Source organism: Porites lutea, chromosome 6 (assembly GCF_958299795.1).
Source record: "Porites lutea chromosome 6, jaPorLute2.1, whole genome shotgun sequence".
Lineage (NCBI taxonomy): Eukaryota > Metazoa > Cnidaria > Anthozoa > Scleractinia > Poritidae > Porites > Porites lutea.
In genome coordinates this window covers 1252501-1276310 of record NC_133206.1, presented here as the reverse complement: position 1 = coordinate 1276310, position 23810 = coordinate 1252501, and the positions used below count along the sequence as shown (strand labels likewise).

General features: G+C 38.7%; 4 protein-coding genes across 4 annotated transcripts in view; 3 read left to right on the top strand and 1 right to left on the bottom strand.

Moving 5' to 3' along the window:
* Window positions 1-4258: 4258 nt before the first annotated feature.
* LOC140940796 (disheveled-associated activator of morphogenesis 1-like) lies at window positions 4259-14568 on the top strand. The gene is made up of 17 exons (XM_073389759.1): window positions 4259-4310; window positions 6181-6235; window positions 6538-6644; window positions 7085-7156; window positions 7421-7620; window positions 7722-7800; window positions 8906-8965; window positions 9271-9395; window positions 10032-10103; window positions 10223-10312; window positions 10855-10923; window positions 11787-11858; window positions 12039-12171; window positions 12641-12693; window positions 12793-12870; window positions 13524-13682; window positions 14284-14568. Exons 1-17 carry the CDS (start codon window positions 4259-4261, stop codon window positions 14305-14307), a joined length of 1500 nt encoding a protein of 499 aa, XP_073245860.1. The 3' UTR covers window positions 14308-14568.
* LOC140942370 (uncharacterized) overlaps window positions 9176-23810 on the top strand; it is a 333944-nt gene continuing 319309 nt past the window's right edge. Inside the window, exon 1 of the mRNA XM_073391327.1 lies at window positions 9176-9179. The gene's annotated coding sequence lies outside the window, so the exon portion shown is untranslated. The remainder of the gene's footprint in view (window positions 9180-23810) is intronic.
* LOC140940787 (histone H3-like) lies at window positions 15257-15667 on the top strand. The gene has a single exon (XM_073389750.1). The coding sequence runs from the start codon at window positions 15257-15259 to the stop codon at window positions 15665-15667; it is 411 nt and encodes a 136-aa protein (XP_073245851.1).
* LOC140940447 (tubulin-specific chaperone D-like) overlaps window positions 16974-23810 on the bottom strand; it is a 33103-nt gene continuing 26266 nt past the window's right edge. Inside the window, exons 40-48 of the mRNA XM_073389424.1 lie at window positions 23720-23772; window positions 23004-23072; window positions 22440-22517; window positions 21488-21577; window positions 20934-21021; window positions 20199-20308; window positions 18523-18601; window positions 18215-18272; window positions 16974-17654 (exon numbers count right to left, since the gene is read on the bottom strand). Coding sequence (XP_073245525.1) covers window positions 17629-17654; window positions 18215-18272; window positions 18523-18601; window positions 20199-20308; window positions 20934-21021; window positions 21488-21577; window positions 22440-22517; window positions 23004-23072; window positions 23720-23772 — 651 coding nt within the window. The 3' untranslated portion in view covers window positions 16974-17628. The remainder of the gene's footprint in view (window positions 17655-18214; window positions 18273-18522; window positions 18602-20198; window positions 20309-20933; window positions 21022-21487; window positions 21578-22439; window positions 22518-23003; window positions 23073-23719; window positions 23773-23810) is intronic.

Genomic DNA, 23810 nt, shown 5'->3' with positions numbered 1-23810 from the left:
ATGTCTAGCCAAAGAGAACACTGGGTATTTTTCTCAACACTCGTGGCATAGCCGAAGCATTCAGGGCGGGCAAAAACAAACAAACTTTGATTGCTGTCCTTGACCTCAAGTTACATCATAAACCATAGCATTTTTCTTTTTCTTTTTTTCCGTTAAAATGAAATAGATGTGTTTGTCAAACGGTGTCCTATGGTTTGGTATCTATCTCATGGGTAGGTTGCTTTTAAGTTCTGGCACCGGTTGTTCAAATGTTGGATAGCGCTATCCACCGGATAAATCACTATGCAGCGGATAAGTACTAGGGAAACCAATTGCGTTATCCACTGGATAGATTTTATCCGGTGGATAGCGCTATCCAACGTTTGAACAACCGGGGCCTGCTGGATATTTTGTCACCGCAGAAGTTAAACATTTTCTTTTGTCAGTTTATGTTCAGGAATTTAATATTTTAATTCTTATAAAATTTCTTTTACTCTTTAACTACCTTTTTATAGGGATGGCTTGTACATAAATAACAAAAATGCTGCGGTTGAACCGTTTTTGACCTTATTTCAGTTTACTGCTTTATTCATTTGTTCAGTTTAAATTCAGTTATTATTTATTTGTTTGTTTATTTGTTTGTTTGTTTTTCAATAATATAATCAATTTATCTTGTCGCCAGAGAGGTTATTTAAAAGTAGATTCTTAGAGACGCACTGTCAGTTTAAAGACAGACCGTTTAATTGCCTCTGAGGGGAAATCAGAGTGCTGTTACTGTTTTCTTTTCGAAAGAAAATCTACATACATATTTTAAAATGCAACCTTAGCTACGGTTACTAAGAAGGCGAACCGGACCTGCCGACCATAACAAGCAGAGACGCAACGAACTAAACTTTCACATGTAACCTTTAGTTCTAAGTTTGTTGTTCGGTCAGTATAAAACACGGACTGCGGACTGCGGACTGCGGACCACGGACTGCGGACTGGGCATAAAGTGCGGACTAGGTATAAAATGCGGACTCCGGGCTGAGTATAAAACAAGGACTGGGTATAAAACGCGGACTACGGACTATGTAAATAAAAACAGCTTTAGAAAGATAAAACTGAGAGAAATGGAAAGCGGACTAGCAAAACAGTAGTCCCAGCTTTAACATTCCCTTAGCTGTTCACGTAGTCTATTCTTCCCACGGAGAAGGAAGGTTATCCCGCACTCAAGGCAAGTGAAATTTAACTCTGAATTTTATAAAAAGAAGGAGTTAGAAGAGATTTCGATTTGCAGTTTTAAACCAATAAGAAGCTCCGAATTAAAAAAATAGTAGTCAGATCAGTAAAATTCTTATCGGATGCCACAATTCCGTATGAGGACTGAATGAAGAACTCAGACGAGAAGGTCAATGCAGCGCATTCCGCGATGCACAAAAGCGGTATTTAGGGGGGAGGGCAAGGGGGAGGGATTACTCACATACGTGAATTATAACCGAAATGAGTCATCCAACGTTATATTCCAAGCGATGATTATGATGACATGATTTACACCCTGCTCCTGATCCCCGGAGGGGGGTACTACTGGGAATTCTTGGTGGGGGATGGTGCCCGGTTCTCCGAATCCTGACCTTATTGCAGACCAAAAAATGTCATTTTCCACATCCATTTTCAGACGAGATCTCTAAAATCCATACCCATTTTCGGACCTGGCATAATTTAGCCTGTTCCAGGCTCTCAGATAGTTGGGGAGACTCCCCAGTTTTTTCCTGTTTTATTTTCGTGTTCGCGCTTTCTTAATTCAGCGGACCCAACTATCTCGGAGCCTGGAACAGGTTAGGTCTAATTAGGCAGAAATTATGTCATCATTACCAAGTTAGAGCGGAAACAAAAAAATTCTCCAGATGCATTTCGAATTCGCACATTTCTATTTCGTTCTTATTCATTTGGAATTGAAACGATAAATACGTCCATTCACGTACGCTCCTGTAGTTCCCTCGAAAACCATACCCGATTCCAGACCAAAATGGGCAAAGTGTTTTCAGACCAAAAAGGCCCAAAACCCCTACCCTTCCCTTATATAAGGGAGTACCCCCCTGATCCTGACCCCTTTCATGACTGTTAGAGACCGAGACAAGGTCTAAAAATGGGTGAAGAAAATAGGATTTTGATCCGGCTCATGATTCAGAGACCCGGGCGGCACACCTCCACCAAGAATTTATAGGAGTATTTACAACTTTAACTCACGTGTCTTGCTATTTAGCGATCTTTTGATCTTATTTTTCCTTACCTAGAACCAATTAGCAACGTTTTTACCAAAGTAGTCCGTAGTCCGTATTTTATACCCAGTCCGCAGTCCGCAGTCCGCGTTTTATACCTAGTCCGTGTTTTATACCCAGTCCGTATTTTCCAGTCCGCGTTTTATACCTAGTCCGTATTTTATACCCAGTCCGCAGTCCGTAGTCCGCAGTCCGCAGTCCGTGCTTTATACTGACCGGTTTGTTGTTATTTCCGCCTGAATATAGCCGGTTGAAACCCTGCGTTGAAACTCAGACACAAAAACACGCTCACACGACATTTGTCAAAACATTTATCAGTTCAAAGCGTGCACCTGTTTAGAAGGTAAACACGAGAGTGGCTTTTTGTTTGCTTCGAGGAAAATCATCTAAGTGAGAGTGGGGGTTTTTCAAAAATGTCAATCAAGTTATAAAGAGATCAGAGGGTATTTACAAAAACAGTACGTCGAATAGAACTGTGGTACACTGGATTAAAGAAAAATTAAAGCCGATTAGTGTATGAGAAATGTACGTGTCGAAATAGTCTAGCTTGTTATCACCTTACAAAAACTGAAATCAATCTGCTTTTAATATAAAAGGGTTTTACAGGTAATTGTTTACATTTCAATGAAAAGCAGACTCTTCTAAAAACAAAACTCGTGTTCGTTTTTGCTCATCCAAAAACCAAAAGGGATAATCTTGATGATTCTGGTCATTCTATGTCTCTATGTTGCTTCGTTTATAAAAGCAAAACCACATCAACAGCAATCGATCCATTCCTTCAAAAAGAGTTTTCTTTTCGGCAGCGCCTTCCCCCGTCTCGAGAGTCCAGTAACGCGAAAAAATAGCATTTGTTCCGGAACCTCGTTCCCAGGGACGGGTAGGAGAGAACCCTGGGAACGACGTTGCATATGGGACCAGCATCGTCAGTGAGGACGGCAAGACGCTTGTGTGACACACGTGACAGGGCTATCACTTGGGAGTTTTGTCGCGATCTTCACATAACATTAGTCAGTTTTCTGGTCTTTTACGAAAAATATGTTTAAAGCAAGGTGAAGTTTGGCCTAAATTTTTTTTTAAACAAAGTTATTGTGACCCTTGTCACACAAGGTTTGCCGTCGTCTCTGTTGTGTGAGTTGGTTATTCTCAACTATAGACTGTCGATTCATTTACGAATTTTATGATTCTATATACTCAGTCTTTTATTGTACGTGTCCAACAGAAACCTGCGAGAAGGTTTACTTGCGTCAAGGTTCACACTGTCACACTGAGCAAAATCCTCAGTTGTTATTCAGCGTTTGACAAAAAAAACCCGGCTCTGCTCACGGAGATGCCTACCAATGTTATGCCCACACTGAATACAGAGCATGCGCGGTTTCCGGTTTCGCAAAAAGTCCTTGTACTGAACCGGTTCTCAAAACGCGGGCGCGAAAAGTTTCGTGGCTTTGGTACACTCCGTGCACATCTCTCGGCGCACGTCGGCGCACGCGAGAAAAAACTTCTGGAACCCAGGGACTAGTAGGAGATGCCTGGGAAGTAGAACTTATAACGGCCTGCGTCGTTGCGTATCCAGGCGCTTCTCGGCACTTCTGACTTGTTTATCTGACTTGCCTTCCCTGTGTCTTTCCAGGCCTTCTCGGTTAATGCCTTTAACTCGAAACGCATCGGCCGCGCGCAATAATGAGACTTAGGGAATAAGCAATATAAGAAGCAAAAGAAGCGAGCGCGCGCGCGCGCGCGTGGACGATTAAGGAAGCTCGATCCGTTCAGTCGAATGACGTGATAAAGGTTGAAGACGTCATACGGCGGCCGCATGTTGTCAAATATGATTTTTTCAAAAAAAGCTAAACAAATTGTTCTGCTAAGTCGTTGAAACAAAAAATCATTGCATAATGTGAAGTTCTTAGTTATCTCTGACGCGCTGAATAAGGTTTTACGAGAAATCTTAACTTGTTTAAGAAATATGTGATGTTTTCGTTGGAAAGCAGAAAGGAAATGTTGCGAAGACGTTATCATTTAGCATGAATGAAAAAGAGGTTTTTTCTGTGAAAGATATTAAATCAACAACACAAGGTAAGTAATTGTAATTCGCGGCTGAATTCCTTCTCAAGTATGTAGGGACTTTTAAAGTTATAACAGAAGAATATTACTCTCTATTCACTGAAGACAGGGTTACTGAAGAGCAAACTGAAATCTGATGCTACGCCTTAAGGTGCGATATCTATCGGTTGTGTGGCTGATTTCGATCCCAATGACATACTTTACAATATCTACGTTTTTTTTAGCAACAACACGTTCACGTGGAAAAACGCTGTAAATCGGTAGCAGAGCTTTTGCTCAGTGCCCGCATTAACCACGAGTTTGGTAGCGCAGTTTTATTAAAATTTACGGTGCTGCTGCTAATTTTTGACCAAGAGTAACAACTCTGCAAGTTTAGTAGTGGGAAAGAAATATCGATATCCCTACTAGATCAACATGTTGCAACGCCGATCTCTAGTAAAGAGTTCACTTCAACATCGATGGCCAAAAGCAATGATACGAAATTTGTAACAGAAAAATTTATTAGCGGGATTAACACTTGAACAAATTAATAGTCAGTAGTACCATTGTATCATTTGTATACGTTATAAGCGTCTCAGGAAATTTTTTTTCGCCTGATGGTGTTTTTCGCAAGGAAAAGCCGGTATAAGCCCTATGTTGGAAAACTGGCAGTCATCGCGCTGCCAAAAACTACACTTCAGGTTGTTGTGAACTAAAAAAATTCTAAACATTCATTTGAATAAACTTCTTTAATCCCTTAATGCCAATTTCATTTAATTTCTGTCAACTTGCTAATTGCAGTGCCTAAAGCAACGAAAATTTGGAGGAATTATTTCTCCAAGTGTTTTCTGAAAACTTTGTTCTAAAGATAGCAGTTATTCTCCAAAGGGATTGAAAGCATTTGACGGATTCATTGAAAACTGGAATTTTTCTTTAGTTCTTAGGAGGGATATGGTTACTATATAATAAGCAATTTTCAAACAGATACTTGAGTTAAATAAATTGATATGGAAAAGAACAATAACCCCCCAAATTACTGACCTCTTAAATTATCGTTTTTAATGTGTGGCAACCTAATAAGTTTTTGCTTGTTTGTTGCTGTAGTTTAGTAAGGCTTTCAGAAGGGTACCAACTCGTTGACATTGAAAAAGAACAAGGGATGCTCAATATCCAGCTGCTAGCAAGCTTTTTGCTAGCAGGCTGTAGATGTTCAAGGACGGTTTAACTTTGACATCGCTGACTTAAAATTTGCAAAGGCAGTTTCAAAAGTGCAGCGGGGTTGAGGAGAGATACAGCCATCCTCATGAGGTTTTCTGGGATTTTTGCCAGACGACTTTGAGCTAGAAAACTCTTTCTTTCAGGAGCCGATGGTTCATTTGTTCTCAGAGGTGTTTTTGCCGGTCCTCGATCGTTTGACATAGTGACAAATATGACATCATAAGGGATAAGGAGGTCAATCCATTTTTAAACAAAAAGACGAGTATTCCGCACTCTCATGCAAAAAAGTAGAAAAACAGCACCAAAATTAGCAAACTATTATTAAATTGTAACATAATTATCAAACGGCAAGCTTGGAATGGTTAGTTTTTGTACTCCATTTAATAAATGTGAATTTCCGTAAAAACCTTAGATGGGGACGATTTTGAATCCCGAAACTTGCCAAAATATTTGTGTTGAATTGTAGAGTTAACAACTTGCTATCTACTTGACGCCTTATTTTGTCCAAAATATTTTAACACAGGAAAAGACGGGCTCTAAGCTCTCACCCTCCAACCTCTCTTCCGATCCTTACACGTCCAAGGATTAACACTGCACATGATTTCCTCTTCACTGAATGCTAATTGGGCAAAATCAAAACATGCAGTATAGAAAGGTTCATTTGCTGTTATTTTTCTATCTCCAGATGTGAGGCCAAATATTTGGAATTTTATGAACAACACCTCTGAGATTTGGAAATGGTTTGTATGTTTCTTGGTTTTTGTATCTTTTCTTTACCAACTGGCCGGAACTTTGTCAAATTATATTAAAACTGGACTTTGACAATTTAGTTAAAAGAATTAAAAATCGAAAGTAAAAAGGGAAAAAACGCATGAAAAAAAGGGGGAAGGAGCACAGGCGACCTTAGCCAATACACTCGATACAATACGCCACAAATCAAAATTTTAAACTTAAACTGATCAGTAACGCAGTAGTTCAACATATCGAAGATAATGTTTAATTTCCTTTTTATCTTATAATCAATGATTTCTCTTTGTTTTAGCAATTGGAAAATAATTTTACCTTTCACACTCGCGATCCTTCTGTTTTCCGCTGCTTTTTTCACTAAGAAGGATATTACCTTTGCTGTTAACATTTGGATCTTTCCGGGTAAGCAATGTTTCCTTCTAATTTCTAAATGCATTTGCTCTTCATCAAAACTAGCCATAACATATAACACAACGAAAAATATTTTCTTTCATAAAACTTTAACGAGTTATTTTTACCTATCACAAAGCAGAGCAAAACGCCCAATAATTCAACTTGCCTCACGCCCAAGCTACCAGCTCTCTCAGCTAGATTATCGGCGTGTTTATTGTAATCACATCAGACATAACCCTTTTTAGTTAGCTGTACTAAAGCTGCAATCAAGAGAAAATCTTTTTTAGAGTTGATCATATTTTAATCCGAAAGTCCGAACGTTCATAATTCCGATTCTGACTCGTAACCAGGTCTTTCTAGGTATTTTTTTATCTCTCCGTTACGTTGCAAGTGCTCATTTTGGTAGGAGGCAGAGTTCTGTTTAAACTTTTTCTATTTTATCAATGCAGGTTTTGCTGTGCTCATTGTATCCTTTGTGTGCTCAGAAGACCTGCAGAGATGGATTGCTCTAAGACATCAAGGTACCTTATTCCCAGACTCTCCTTCAAATTGCCCTTCCAGAAAAATCTATAAGAAAACATCAATAACAATACGAACGAAACAACAAGAAATGATTACTGCAATTAAATGGAATTTTCGTTCCATGAGGCTTCACTTCTAAATAGTAATTACTTTTAAAACAGTATTTAAAAGGAAACAAATATATGGAAAAAGATAATGATTATCACAAGCCTACTTTTTTTTGCAAAAATTTTGTGATTGCATTATCTTGATTTATTTCACAGATTTTATGAACAGCAATCATCCCTCTTATATTCCAATCGTGCCACCTGTTCCTCCACCTCCCCCACCCCCACCTTTCTCCCCTCCCTCTCCTCCCCCAAATACAATTAAGAAGCACAAATGGCACAAAATAGACTGCAGGAAGCTTTCGTGGGAAACCCTGAGCCCTGATCTTCTTAACCAGGATACAATTTGGAAAAAGGTGGGTAAAAGAGTTTTTTTCTTCCTTACCTTGTAAAGTCTTGTAATGACATAATTTGCGAGAGATTAGTTAGCTGCTTTAATTTTTTGAAATGTTTTCAGGTTGGAAAAAACTTGCCCTTGGAGGGCATTTTTGATTGTGAAGACATAAGAAGAGAATTTTCAATTATGCCATCTCAAGGTAGACAAAATTCATTGTCTTCTGTTGTTGAATACCTCAAAAAAGACATTTGATATTTTGTAGCCTGTCTAAAAAAAAACCTCAACCACAAACTGGAAAATTCATCGCTGATCATAAGTTTCATTTGTTATTCACTTCCAAAACGGGTGCAGTAATTTTAACTCCTTCGCCAAATTAAAGCTTGGATAACTGGTTAACCCCAATCAGTTTCGAAGAGAAGTGAGCGGGCTGGAATAAAAATGGAGACCTTAAGATCGAGGGAGGTTTGGCCATCTTACGGCAAACGGCAAACCGCGGTTTTCGGTCAGCAGTTTCACAAATCCGTCTGCCCATATTTAGGAATTGAGATTCGCGGGTGGTAGCTCGCGGCCGCCATGTTTGTTTTTATTCATTCTTTCACTTCTATTTTAGCTGAGAAATCGTCTTCAAAGTTACGTTTCTATGAAAGATAGTTCAATAATTAATTAGCGAAAGAGTTCTAAAAAGGAGTATTTTCTCTCAAACGCGGGGTTGTGATTTTTATAGTGCAAAAAACCGTGCGGTAAATCACTTACCGCTGGAGCGTGATCTCGCAAACGTGAGCCTCAAACCACAAACCTGACGGTAACGCACTAGTCACTTGACTTCTTGACGTTTGCTGGGAGATGCCGAAAAACCTCGATCTTAAGGTCTCTAATGGCTTATCCTCGACCTCGTCTCCAGGCTTTCCCTTCAAAAACAAAATGGAAAAAGCCCTGGGGACGAAGTTAACCTGTCCTTTCGAACAACCCATAAATTAAAACGGACAAGTTCCTTTCGCGGCCGATTCTCTTGTTCCCAAAAGTGCCAAAAAGCCTCATAAACTTGCCACTTTTCATGGGATTTCATTCAAAGCGTAAAATTCAGAAAATTTAAGGTCCTTATTGCCCGAAAGGCGGATGACACTATCCACAGGATGAATCTCTATCTAGTGGATATTGGACTTGGTTTCCCAAATACTGATCCACTGGAAAGAGATTTATCCCATTTATCCCTCTGAAAAACCGGGCCCTGATCATTTTAATTATAACAGAAAAATTGTTTGTAATGAAAATATTAACAGGTTACAATTTATGTTTACTGACAGGATCTTTGAAAAAAGCCAAACGAGAAAGTGCTATGAGCGACAAAAAGATTTTTAACATCTGTAAGTAATGATGACTACGATTGCAAAATGTCTTGGCTTATCAAAATGCAAAACATAGGAAAAAAATACGTATATCACTTTGCTAGAAATAAGAAGTACTTTATTTTTCAAAGAATATTTTGAGTAAAATCATCATGTTAGAAGAAAAAAATCACTTACAGAGTTTGAAATTCGGTCCCACGTGGCTCTGTGTCTTATATGCCTGTTTTTCGTGACAGGTTCTGCCTCCCTCCCTAACTAAAACTTAGAGCTTGACTACTAATTGATCGAGGAAGTTGTAATATTTTGTTGTGTGATGTTTCCAGCTATTGTGATGTCACATCATAAGTTGAAAACTGAAGACGTAGCTCTATGTCTTATATCCGGGACCTCTAATCTGACCTCTGACGTACTCAGACAATTGTTGGCATTTGCGCCTGACGATCGAGAGGTAACTATGGCAACAAAAGATTCAAAAGCCACCAGTTTCGCTGTCTCAGTAAATTCATAAGTCGATTTATTTCGACAGTAATCATGTTCGCTCTTGGTCCTTACAAAAAGTGAACACTAATTAAGACACGTTAGAATTTTTTGATTTAGGTAGTGTATTTATAGCTATCTTTATTCCAGAACGTAACGAAAGAGAATCAAATAAGGCTTCTGAAGTTGTAAGTTTAGTCTGCAAAAACAGCTGGCATTTCACTTCGTCACCACTGATTTCTGCGCAAAATGAGCGTAGCAATTCCATACTAATGACATGTCACTTACCCAGAACTGGTTAGTGCTCCGGATTGGTCTTGCCGTGTGGGAAATTTGCTTCAACCAATAACAAACACTACCCAGATCTAAGTAATGACGCGTCATCAGTATGGCATTTCTACGCAAACTCGTTCTCACTATTGCCTGGGAACGAGGATGATTTCTGTGCTCTTTTCTCAGACATGGTGGTGTCGCGAAATGTCAGTCATTGTCTCTAGCTAGAGGTTTTCTGCTCAAATAACTGCGAATTGAACACTAAAATTATTGTGCGAAAATATAGGTGCTAAAGAATCCTAAAGTAACTAACTGCATTTTGTTGTCTTACCAGGCAAAAGCGATAAGAAAACAAGAGCGAGAGAACGAGCCTTTACTTGAGCCAGCTGAGCGCTTCTATCTTGAGGTAAAAATCTTTTCTTACTTCCTACAAAGACATCATAAATAAAAGAGATTGAATAGTATCTATAAATACGTGACGCCTGATCTAAGTCAAGTTATATTTCTTTTTCTTTCCGTTGGCAGATTGCAGCCTCCGTTCCATCCTATAAGGAAAGAATGAGAACTGTACTATTGAAATCTCAATTCCAGGAAAGGATCGCTCACATTAAACCAGTAAGACGTCAGTAAGATAGGGATTACTTTACATTCAATGATGAGAAGAAAGAGCACTGAATAGAAAGAAATGTTCAATATATCTATCAGACACAACTGAGTGGTTCCCAAAGGTGGTTACTTATTCAATGTGAACGGAAACAGGGATGGTATTCCGTCATGTATTTTACAGTGAAAGGAAATGTTATCTTGAAAATAAGAATGCTGGTTTTGTTTGTTTGAATTAGGAAACTCGTTGGCGCATGCGCCCAGCTCGCGTTCGAAATCGTGATTTTTTGATAATTTTTTCCTGGATTCGCATATAAGAGCACTCTACTTCTGAGCCAATTTGACAAGTTTATTTGTATTCCAGTACAGTTTGCGAATATTGTAGCCAGATTGACAGGTTAAAGGAGGTTCTTGTTTTTAAACAGCAAAGTATATTCCAGAATTTATTAACGTTTCACTGAGACAGAACGAAACAAAATAAAGACAGTGATTGTGCAGTTTTTTCTAGAGAGGTATAAAAGTTTAAAATAGCATTTTTGTGATTTATTTTTCAGTATCTCCAGACAGTGATAACAGCAAGTCAAGAGCTCATGTCGAGTGAAAAGCTTACAACATTTATAGAGGTATCACCTCGTAAAAAAGGCGATCCCCCACCCCCTTCGAGAGAGGAATATATAATTAATAATAATAATAATAATAATAATAATAATAATAATAGATTGCAGACAAATGGTACGAACACGAACCAGAGACCGTGATACACAATAAAGATAACAACATCACCATCATGTGGGACATGCCAGTCAATACTGATTGAACTATAACAGCGAACAGACCAGATATCATCGTTAAAGATTCAGTGAATTCCACCTGCAAACTTATTGATATGACTGTTCCATCAGATAGAAACATCGCACTGAAGGAAACTGAAAAAAAATGCAAGTACAAAGACCTAGAACTAGAAATACAGAGAATGTGGCATATGAAAACCGTAGTGATCCCTGTGGTTGTTGGTGCGCTTGGTACAGTGAAGAAGGGTATGGTAGAAAACATCAAGAAAGTATCAGAGAGAGCTAGTATGACAGAGATTCAAAAGATCTGCATGCTGGGATCTGCACGAATCCTTAGAAAGGTGCTCAGTGTATGAACAGAATGATTGACTTGAGTGACTGACGCTCTAGGTGCATGGTTTGCGCCCGGCTGATGCGCAAAAAGAACACCAGCAAAGACTGTGATAATAGAGATAATAATAATAATAATAATAATAATAATAATAATATGATAAGGAGTGAAAGACGGTAATGATACTAAAGCAAACTTACTCCCCTCACTAAGTTAACCATCTACGCTGCTATCAAGAAAATATTTCGTTTTTATGGAAGAAAATAATCCAGCCCAATTGAAAACGTGCGTATCTTTCAAAAGCTAAACATTCGGCAAAACTTCTTAATTATTCAAGAAAAATTTCTATATTTCTTTTCTCTAGCTGCTTTTGACCATGGGAAATATCATGAATGGTAGCGAAGCCTGTGCTTTTAAGATAACATTTGTTACAAAGGTAGGCACTGAAGAAGATTACTGTTTATGAGAAAAAAAGCCATTTTCCATTTTGAATTAAAGTAGTGATAAAAAGAGTTCTTCTGCAACGGATTTGTTTGACTTCTTGAAAGCCATGGTGACATAAGACAGACTAATTAAAAGAGAATAACTTGCAAAACATGTTTCTTTCTTTTCATAGCTAATGGATTATAAATCGTCCGTGAATAAGAGGATATCAGTTCTGGATTACCTCACTAAAGTCATCATTACCAAGTGTCCGCACATTGCAGCGTTACAAGAAGATCTCAAACATGTCCAACAAGCATCACGAGGTATATCATTTCACTGATCTAGATATTTTCATCTAGTAAAATCCAAGTAGTGGTCTATTATCAATGCTGCGTTCTGATTGGTTGAGCTACCACTAGGCTATATGTTATGGTCCACTAGTAGCGAAAAGCACCGGCTTTGCAAACCAAAACAACGGTGGCCGAATCGCGTTTTGCTAGCTAAACTTGTTTTGCCTTCCTCCTCATGGGCTATTTCACTCAGAGCCCATTCGGGCTTTAGGAATAATTGTTAAATACATATGTTAGATATCATCATCTGATGGTATTAGAAAGCAATTGGTTTTAGTCTACTTTCATTTTAGAAAGACAATTGCTTAAATTGAATGACCCAATATTTTGTTGTTGTTTTTTTATCGTTAGTTTGCTTGTTTGTTTTGTTTTTGTTTTGCTGGTTTGAGAGGAAGTGTTTCAAGATCCGATTGTTTGGCTTTTGTTGTTTCTTTTTTTTAAGTTCCACTTAAGTCGCTTGACAAAGAGATAACCGAGCTAACGGCAGAGATCGAGGTGAGAAAAATTTTAACTGGTAAGTAACGAGTGTATTTAAAGTTGATTCATTAACACGCATACAGATCATATTTTTTGAACTGTGTTTTTTTTTGGCAGGTTCTAGAAGAGGACGTCGAGAAAATAAATAATGAAAGCAGTAAAGAAGACGAGGACGCTTTTCGAACAAGCATTGAAGTATCCTAAGTTTCGTTATGTAATCTAACTCACATTTTATTTGTTTCAAGTGATTTCCACTAATATGGAATCATAATTTTCAGTGAAAGTAAAATGATGGATTAGAGATGAGTGCAAACAAAGTGGCATGGAGTATTCCTGGATAATTAACCGGCTGCAGGGTAGAGCTGTGCACTGTTTTTAAACATAGTTCGCTGTATATGACTTTTTTTTCTATTAATGGACATCAATATTACCCGTCATGGACACCAAAGCTTCTATCATCAACGTTTTGTCAAGACAGATTTCACTTCAGTAAGGAAAATGAAAGGCACGCCCTATATCGTTGTTGAATGTCTTGACATTTTTTCTAGATCAGAACTAGATTCTCTGTCCACGTAACCCTCCTGAAACCCGTCGTCAACACCAACTTCTTATTCGGACAACGTACGGCGTTAGGGGAGGGGTGGGTTGTCAGTTATCCAGAAACCACTGGATAGCGTCCTACCAGCCCCACCCCCAGTTATATTCTTTTCCTTTCTTTATTCGACCGGGTGGCCCTCCTTTAGGAAAGAGAGGGCGATCGGAAACGCCGGAGTACATATTAAAAGGAAGATTAAAGAAAAAAACAGAACTCTGAGCTTCATCAAATATCCTTGACAATTGGCTAACAGCTATTTACCGTCACTGCAAAGGAAGAACTTAATGATGTTTTATTGCTGCGAAAAGCCGTGAAAAGAGAATTTCACCTCTTGGTTCAGTACTTTGGTGAGGAATCTATCAAGCCAGAAGAACTGTTTGGAATTTTTGCCACTTTGTTGCGACAATTTGAGGTAATTGGTGGCGACAGCCGAATTATTATTACTACACGAGAGTGCGTGCAGTTGGCAACACAATGTTAGCTAAACACTTTTTCGTATCCGGTTTAAGTCTTTTTGTAATGATCACACCAATTACCCACACCTCGATAAGCTTCCTGGCTTCTGTCAGGCTTCTATTGGTAGTTTCTTAGTGCTGCAGACGGTAGCCTGCGAACGACAAACGTTTCTCCTCGCTCATCGCCGCTGAGGGACGTTTCGCGAAACGTTCCTCAGCGGCGATGAGCGAGGACAAACGTCTGCCGTTCGCAGGCTATGCGGACAGTGGCAATCACTAAATGACGTGATACAAACTGAGGCTAAAAGACACTGAACAATACTGCACAACAATACAAAACTTAACTTATCACAAAAAGAAACACTCTGAGGGAGTTTTCAAGGTAATAAAAACTCTGATTGCTTTTTTTTAGCGTTTTGTCAACACAAAATTGCTCTAGGCTGATAGAAATACTATAAACCTCTGAACTGTTGCAGATCATAATACCGGTAAAAAGAGATAAATTTATACCAAACTGTATCAGACGATAAATAACAGTGCACAATCTCCTCCTTCTAGGATGTCATAAAGACGTACAAGTAAAAGAGTCGGAGCTGAACAAGGTTTTCAAAGAATTTAAATGACGTGCCCCGCAGTAAAGGGGTTATGTATTTATTTTGCAGCTGGACTTCGAGAGTAGTCTCTCTTTTGCACCGTTTCATGAATTAAGTGTAAATATATTTAATAAGTAGAAAGCTCTTTTTCATTTGTGCTGATTTCTTAGTCAGGACCAATGATTGTTCTTAAAACTACAATAAGTTGTTAGTATGACCAGAATTTTTTTTGTAAACAAAAAGTGAGAGACAAAAAACAAGAGAGGAAGAAAGACCTGTAAACTAAAGAAACAAAATAATGAGTAAAAAACTGACAGTTTATGTGAAGAACGACAAAGACAAAATGTTAGTCTTGAGTTCATATATATGAGCTGCATGTGAATAAATAAAATTCGATGAACGGTAACCTTGTCAATTTTTTTTCTCAAAGCAAAGGCGGTGACTGATATTAATATGGAAAAGTGCAAAAGCGAAAATGAAAAAATCTAACACCCTGCGATTGCTTAGTTCAGCGAAGACAATCAGACATTTGCTTTCGTCTTGCATGCACGAGAAACACGGAGCCACGCTGACCTCAGGCTGGCAATTAAAACTGGCGCTAATTATCTTTCCCGCAAAACGAGTGTCAGTAGTAATGACACCATTGCAACGGCGATTGGTTAGTTTAAAACAAAGAATCAGAAACTAGCCAATGAGAATCATTTGTTCATTGTTACACAAGTTTCAACACACAAAAGTTGAAAAACAACGCTTTCGAACGCTTTTTGAGGTTGCGATACGGCGCCCGTGCAAACTTGACAATTTTTTATTGCATAATTTACACGCATTAATCTTGAGGGGCTATAAAAGCTCTGGCAAATAAATGAAAAAGTCACAACACCGAGAGCTGTACAAGCACTCCGCCAGGAAAGAAGCTTAAAGAACTTACGACTTAAGCCATGGCTCGTACCAAACAAACAGCTAGAAAATCAACCGGTGGAAAAGCTCCTCGGAAACAGCTTGCAACCAAAGCAGCGCGCAAGAGTGCACCGGCAACTGGTGGAGTGAAGAAACCTCACCGCTACCGGCCAGGCACTGTCGCCTTGAGAGAAATTCGCCGCTACCAAAAGTCAACAGAGTTGCTTATCCGCAAGCTTCCCTTCCAGCGACTCATTCGAGAAATAGCACAAGATTTTAAGACTGACTTGCGTTTTCAGAGTTCAGCCGTGCTGGCTTTGCAAGAAGCAGCTGAGGCGTACCTCGTGGGACTGTTTGAGGATACGAATCTCTGTGCCATCCACGCCAAGCGTGTAACGATCATGCCTAAAGACATTCAGCTCGCACGGAGAATCCGAGGAGAGCGCGCTTAAAGGAAATTGACTGTGTGTGACTTTTGCTATTTCACAATTAATTTACCATTAAGACTCTCTTTTGCAAATTCAAAGATTAGAAATGTTTTCTTCCACGCAGCAAGGATTGTGTGCTAAAGTTATCTGAACATTTTGCTTGCCTGTACGGTGACCTTGATTTTTAATTTTTCTTTTCTTTTCCAATTCATTTAAATGTACTACTACAACAATGACGGACTTCGTAGGGACACGCCTGTAGACTTCCGAAACGTTTACGACTTGACGAACTAAAATACTAAATGTTTTTCGCAACACAAAGAAACATATATAACTAAACTGATTCGAGCGCCGCGCGACTGAGGAGAAACTAACGAAATCTTATACGACCTCAACGAACACGAAAGTCCAAATTGACAAAAGCAGGTGTTAACGTAATACAAACAACAAATATCTGACTTGCGAACTGGCTTGTTGACGCACCTTGACGTACGACCAAACCTGTACTTGAAAGCGAAGAACCAAATGTAACAAAGAATTCATAAAGTATTGTAAATAAGTTGTAAATCTGGAGTGTACTTCACGCATTGTTATAATACATCGTTATCACGATGGAATTGTTTTCTCATTAGTTTATTAAACTTGATAGTCCCAATTTTAAATCGCTGTTGTTGCGTTTGTTATTTCAAATGCAAAGCTTTTTGCATTCGTAATTTCAGACTACTTTTTGCATAGTTTCCCTGCCGTGAAATTGCCTTTGTAGGGAAACTATGGGTGAACTTTCTATCCAAGTTCAAAAACACGTCACGTCCTCCCTAAACATCATTTTACCCCGTGTGTCCAAACACCGCAACACGTGATGAGTTACTAAAGTTCGCATCTTTCTGTAAATATCACACCACTTGGCGCCGTCCAGTTTCACTCGTTTCTGCTTGTAGCGGGTTAAATTTATCAACTCATCATTTTTCCCCCGTCTCCACCCACTTAAGCAGTTTATCTTTCATTTAGCATATCTTAGTTCCTGTACGGCGGTTGGTGACATGACTATTTCTTTTTTCAATCCAGGTGAGCTAAGCGAAATCTAATAGAAAATTAAAGGAACTTGTTTACTGTAGCATGAAGCAGCTGAAGGAGTCGGTATAATCTCTCTGCCCCTTCCCAAAACTCCTATGCTGGACTGGCTTGCGGCCTATTGCAGGGTTGCACCCAGTATTACTTTGCCCGCAACTATCAACACCTTAGTGGTGAGGAACAGAGGGAAGCAAGGGTTTTTTTCTGTCTACGGAAACAACATACGGAAACCGTACATGGTTACTCAACGATATATAAATCACTAGTGAACAATACTTTATTCAAGATCTTTACAGGAACGTATACAAGCCAAGAGTAGCAGCATATCAATCGCACAACGAATGTTCTCAATTACATCACGAAATGAAAGGAAATGGTTATGGTGTTTGCGAACTGAATAAAATAAAATAAAATAAATGAATAAGTTATATTATAAGTCTCAGAAGGCTTCTTTTTAAAATTTTCTTATATTTACATATTATGCAATACCAACAACAAGACCTACACAGACAAATTTGAAACAGCAGCCACGGTAGTCGTCCTTTAGTAAATCATTAAATTTCAAACCAGTTTTTCCAGATGGACAAAACCGTTCTCGCCGTTCTTGCACCACATGCACACCTCATTTGAAACCAAAATTCGGATTCCATATCCATGAGCAATAAGATACACTGTAATTGAAAACCATCTTATTCACAGGAATCAGCTATAATCGTTTCGTTGTTTAGATAAGCTGGGTTCCAAAGTTCGAATTGCTCCATTGTATAAGATGGAATAAAAGTTGATTTGGCAAGGCAGTTTTCTCATGTGCCTTACAAGAGGATCCGAGTAGCACCAGCTTGAGAATTGTCCCGATCCATCTTCTCTGCATGCTGTCCAGTTTACAACTTGGTTGAATTTCCGTTTTAGATTGTCTAGTAACCATGACGACTTACCAGATCTGTTAAACAAACAAAAAGGAAATGCAGATCTCTTTTCAACCAATCAGGCAAACAGTCTATCGGTTATAAATAAACTGATCTATCAATAAATCAACCAATAATTCACTCAATCTGTAACTGACCAGTCAGTCAATCAATAACTTGCAGACTCACGCAACAAACTCGTTATTGTGACTACACCAATGCCTCCCTTTGGATAGCAAGGAAAAATAAGGATACACTGATAGTCTAGTGTTACACTGGCTAGGGTTAATCAGGCAGTCAGTCGGTCGATCAGTCAGACAGTCAATAAGTCAATCAGTCAGACAGTTAGTCAGACAGATAATCAGTCAGTTAGCCACACACTCCATCTGTCCATTAATCAGTCGGTCGATTGATTTATTAAACAGCACGCTGGTTAGTTTCTTCAGTCTGTCAAGTAATTAAAGTAAAAACTCTGACATTAACGTCAGCCTCTCAAAAAGCAATTTATTCAGTCAATTAACAACCTTGTAGCAGAAAATAAATAGCTCTATCAAACTCAAGCTCTATCAACGATAGATGGTATTCATTTCCTAACCTTTGTAGCTATCTAGTTCATCTTTCTTTTCACTGACGGCAGCTTTTTTTCCAGTGCTCTGAAAAATAAAACGAAAAAAAAACTACTTTCATAATTTTGAATTCAATAAACTATCAAGTTCAGTTTTAAAGGGGAAAATAAATTTAAAAAGTTAGTATTATGGAGCTAAGTTCGATAAGAATGAAATCTAATACCTCCCTAGAACTTAAGTTTTATCGCAAAAATAAAGAGAAAAAAATCTTCCTTTCTGTACTAAAAAGTGAAATCTAAGTGTGAATCATTTGATATCATGAGTTGAAGCACATTACCTTCAACACCGGGCGAGGAATACCTAAAATATCACATAGGTTGTTTCTTGTCACTCGGAGATCTTCAATTTTTGCATCCCTTAAAAAGACAACAAGAACTTGGAAATTACAAACGGTAAAACCAGACTAGTCTCTAGTCTGTAAAACTAAAGTCTCTAACAACAAAAAGGCACTCGCGCCAGTAATCACATACATTCGTCGAAAGCGTTTACAGAGTTAGTGAAAGGGTTAAGGAATAACTTCTAGCAAGAGACTATAAAGGGGACAGAGAGGGCATCCCCCATATACACCCTATTCCATAGGTAATTCGTCTCGAGTTATTTTTAGAATCGGGATAAAGTTACCTCGCGCGAGGCGTGGATGTTTCGTGGAGGTTTCGCATGACCAAACGCCGTGCAAAACATGTCGGGTGAGAGGCAATGAAAGCGTAAAAAGATCGAGAGCATTCCTGAATATTGAAGCGAAATGAGTCGGCGCTCACCTGAGAAAAAGGAATCGCTGGACTCTTTGACAACCCGTGAAATCAGTTTAACTCGAAGTTGTCGTAACCTCAGTGCTTTAATAAAATGAGAAATTTCGCCGGTCTATTGAAACCGGTCGTTTGTACAATTTAGGGAGTTTAAGGTCCAACGACGCGGACGACAACTAGAACTTCAAAAAAACAATAGGTTTAATTAGCAAAACAACAACTTCGCACGTGCAACACACTTTTTTGTTCATTTCTTTCCCGTTTTTGCACGACTACGACGTGAAAATGCCTAATTTCGCGTTTTATGGAGGACGTAAATAAGCAACGACGAAATTTTATTTCTCTTTCTGAGCTTGAATATGGTCCCTTGAAATTCAGCTTTAGAAGGGTTCGCCTACAATTGACAAAGTAAGTAGGTAGGAATAATCGCTATAAAGACTGAAAAAAATAAACATCAAACCAGAAATTGCTCTCTTCAAACTATAAATTATAAATGATCCTGAGAGAATATTCAGTGTGTTAAGGATTTCCCTGCTCTACTGTTAGCTCTATACAAGAGAGGAAAGGCGATTCTTTTTTAATTTCGGTTTCGCTGACACAGCTTTCGCAGAAATCTCGCTGTAGTCGTTTTCGTCGACAAAAGGAATAGCAAAATCGCTCTCCGCGTCTTCCCCCATTTTGTTCTGCGTCATTTCGTGAAGGACGCGTGGCTCTCAGCGTGGGTCATCCACGCGGAACACATTCGCGCTATGTGATTGGCTGTTGTCTAATCCCCCTTGAGATCTGTGGTGTTAAAAATAACTCGAGACGAATTACCTATGGAATAGGGTGTATATGGGGGATACCCTCTCTGTCCCCTTTATAGTCTCTTGCTTCTAGAGGTTTCTTTTGATGTCATGCCGTTGAGTAAAAGGGGTCGGATCCCAAGTTTGAGTCCGTGGTTGGATGGCCTGGACTAATCCAAGAAAACTTACTGGGATCACTGTTGATTATGCTGTACATGATGCCGCTGATTCTCAATCTTTGGATATAATTCTAGGGTACGTATGATCAATGGCAAAAACGTTGTTTTTCCTGGCAGAAGCCTTACTGTTTTACTAAGCTGGCATTCTGGTCTTGGCAACTCAAAATGTATTCTGTCATCCATGATATACTATTCTGAAATTACGGTTGAGACACCAAGTAGATCACATATACACACTCTTACCATGAGGTTTCGCTCAATATCGCTAACACTTCATCCAGTCTTTCGCCAGGAATTATGTCATCAAATGTTAATGCAGCCGAATACAGTTGATCAGCGGTAGTTTTCCGGACCTGGAAATTGAGTTTTAAAAGCTTTAGTTGCAAACAAAATTAGCATGAGATCTAGATATCAAGAACCAACAGGGGTATACAAGAATTGAAATGTATTGTTAAGTATTTAAGAAGACTCAGGGTCAGAGTTTTGAGATTGTAATGATAATGAATACAGAACCTTTGATACCAGATGACATTACGAGACCAAGCACTAGAAGAAGCCGATCTTATCCTCAAATACACAGGTATGAGTTTACAATACTTTAAAAGATTGAAGTGGACGACTAAATTATATAGAGAGGCTTAAAATCCCGCTAATGGTTTTATTGAAACGTTCATGAAACGTTCACGTATGGTGTTAATTAAAGAGTTTTTAACAGAGTGCTGAAGCTCATATGTTAGCCACTAAAACCAACGTTGAGAAGATTCACGCACTGACTGGCCCCTTGATCATACTAAGCGCACGAACAAGTTTACGTCTGCCCATATTTAAGGTCAGTGGATAGCAATTGAAATGCGTGTTTTCGTTCGATCGTTACAGAGCTCCCTTGTCCACCTTTTTGTCTTCAATCGCTCACTCTGTCCACCTCTTGCTACTAGCGCTAGACATGCATAACGATTTCAATCAACAAGGAGTGCTCACCTGGGGATATTTATGGCAGAGAAAAATTGTGAGTTGTTGAAAGGATTTGGTTCGTGTCACTCCTGGGAACTGCAACAATCCACAGAACCTAGGAGTACAAATACCACCCACATACACATTAAACGCTTTGTGTCTTCACCTTGTTCGTTTTATCTTATGTTATCAACAGCCAAAGTAGCAAAGATTTCGAGTTGGCTGCTGCTTATTTGCAAAATAAGGAAAGGAACAAACAAAAAATAGCAACAACAACAACAAATTAATTCAAAAGGCAATAGTAGTAAACCTGATATCATCAGCTCATTTAAGTACATCTTTCATGCATTAAGGGGAAACAAGTTATAGTTTACAGCTTTCATAAAAGAAAAAGATAATAGATATAAATTATAATAACTGTCAAAATAAGTTTAAGTTGGAAATCTAAGGGGAAAGAAACTACAGCTGACATTTGAGGGGATGGTGTTTAGTTTTCTTTATAAAACTGCTAGTAGAGAGCCGTTTTTTCAAGTACGCAATGACACCTGACGACATATAGTGATTCAACATAAACTTCTTACACAGTAACACTCGTTATGAGCTTCTTGGCGTCACCAAGTTTAAAAATTTCTTTCTTCGTGAGGTCACACAGCGCCTGAGGGAACGGATGGCTGTACGAATTTGAAAAAAGGCAAACACAGTTAATCAATCGGAAGCGTACTTACTCTGCCTTAGTTTTTAATTGTCCTTTTAGTCCGTTTTGCCTCGCAACGCAATTCTAAATTTGTTACTGGCGTACTACTCACCACTTTAGAAACGGGAAGGGAAAAACTTTCCCAAAGACTTCCGGGGAAAGGGCAAAAAATGGCCAATAGCTGACCGACGAGTGCGCAGGAACGATCCTTTAAACGATTGAGGGACAGATTTGGCTCCAGGTCTCTTCCCGTTTCTAATGCGGCGAATTCCCTACACGTGCTGTTTTATTTCAGTTGCGTTGTACAAGCGCAGCGCAGTTTCTGTGTAAAATAAAGGGCACAAGATGTTTAATAGCAAATCCATCGATGCTTTTTCGCATTTGCCTTTGATGTAAATAAACTAAAAGACAGGCATACTCCCAGCCTGCAATGTACGCGTCTTCTTCGGAAGCGCCAATATTATTTATGCTCGCGCAATATTGAATTAAGTCGAGAAGTTGAGACGAGTCAAACGAACGGCAAGAAAGCGCCTACCCCAAGGGCTGATATTTGCACTCTCCCCAATTTTCCCAAGTGATAAAATCAAAGTTGGCTGCCACGAGATTAAGAAAATAAACAAGCAGCTTTCGCCCACTCAAAAGAAAAAAACAACAACAACAAACACACCTGTATTGCAGGCTAACATTAAAGTAGACGAACTAACGTTTGTTTTCAAGTTCTTCCACTGATAAGGCGTATCAACTGTTCGAAGATTTTAATCGAATTTGCAGTAACAACATTCATCACTAACAAACACAGATAACAACAAACATAAAATAAAAAATCTTCCGAACCTTACCTCTCTTCTTTCGCAAACATGTCAAAGCATCCATTAGATAACAGCATATCAAGCATCTTAAACAAAGGAACTATTATTCTGTGATGCAAAAGACTTGGGTTAACCACAGAGATAGGCAGAAGCAACGCGTTGCCGACGACATAGTGCGTTTCCCACAACTATGATGAAGGGGAAATTCACTATGCTACAGGGCTTGCACGGATCGACCCTCTTATGTACCACTGAGCGGGGTCTTAAATTAAACTTTTCACGGCACTTGCAAAGTTTTGTTTTGTTATTTCGTGTAAGGTTTCCTACGAAAAAATCATTCTTCTTACTCGCTCATATTTCTGTGAAAATAAGGCCTTTAACGTTTGACGTCACAATGCCAGTTATAATGCACAGTTTAACTAAAAAAAGCCTTCGTTTAGACGGTGAAGAACCCTGAATCAGCGCTGGTGCGGGAATTAAAAGCCCTTATTCACTTTGTGACAAATAGGATTCTGAAAGCACTTTTCGTAAGGCTGTCTTTTACTTACTTCTAGGCTCTAGTTTCACAAAACCTTATCAATACATTTTACTTGCCTGTCATTTTTTTGATTATTTCTGTACATCTTTAAAAGGGTATCACCAAATGCAGCCATCTCTTTCTCACTAGAATAACATCAAATGAAAATGCTCATCACTAGTTATTTAAGGATATTTGACAACTACTTTAAGATTAATTTAAGATAACTTAATAATTGAAGAGTAATTGAACAGATAATTTCAGATTGCTGAAAACCAGACTGTGTGACAATAACCGATCTATATTCCTGATCAAGGCCAGTATGCATCCGGTCGGAGTCTGTTTGTTTTCTGTAACTGGGCATAAAATGACCTTTACCAGTTTCTTTTATGAGTCATAAAGGAAAAAAGAATCAAGAAATAATGGTATTCTTATTTCGTCCCATGTACATGTATTAAGGTAATCAGAGAGTCTTGGATTCTGGATTCCACACCGTGGATTCCGGACTCCAGGTACTAGATTCCCCTTCTTCGTCAGTGGAACTTGGATTCCGGATTCCAATCGTTACTGGAATTCTGGATTCCTTAAGCAGTATTCCGGAATCCAGACCCCAGGATTCCGGATTCCATAATCACAAATTTCCCGGATTCCGGATTACCTTACATTGGGTAACTTATTTATTATACTGACGATAGACATTTGAGCAACTAGATCTGTTGCATTGAAACGATGTCACTATACTGAGCTTCAGACAAACTGAACTCATTAAAAGAACAAAATTTTCTTATTTTACCTGTCGTTTATGCTTTTCAGAAATTTAAGCAATGAAGTATAGGAGAACCGAACCTAAAGGAAGAAAAGAAAAGGTGGAATGAATTGAATTA

Coding starts and splice junctions, on each gene's coding strand:
- LOC140940787 (XM_073389750.1), top strand. CDS start 15,257: ATGGCTCGTACCAAACAAACAGCTAGAAAATCAACCGGTGGAAAAGCT.
- LOC140940796 (XM_073389759.1), top strand. CDS start 4,259: ATGAATGAAAAAGAGGTTTTTTCTGTGAAAGATATTAAATCAACAACA. Junction 7,157..7,420: donor GATTGCTCTAAGACATCAAG/GTACCTTATTCC, acceptor TTTATTTCACAG/ATTTTATGAACAGCAATCAT. Junction 12,694..12,792: donor AGCTAACGGCAGAGATCGAG/GTGAGAAAAATT, acceptor TTTTTTTGGCAG/GTTCTAGAAGAGGACGTCGA.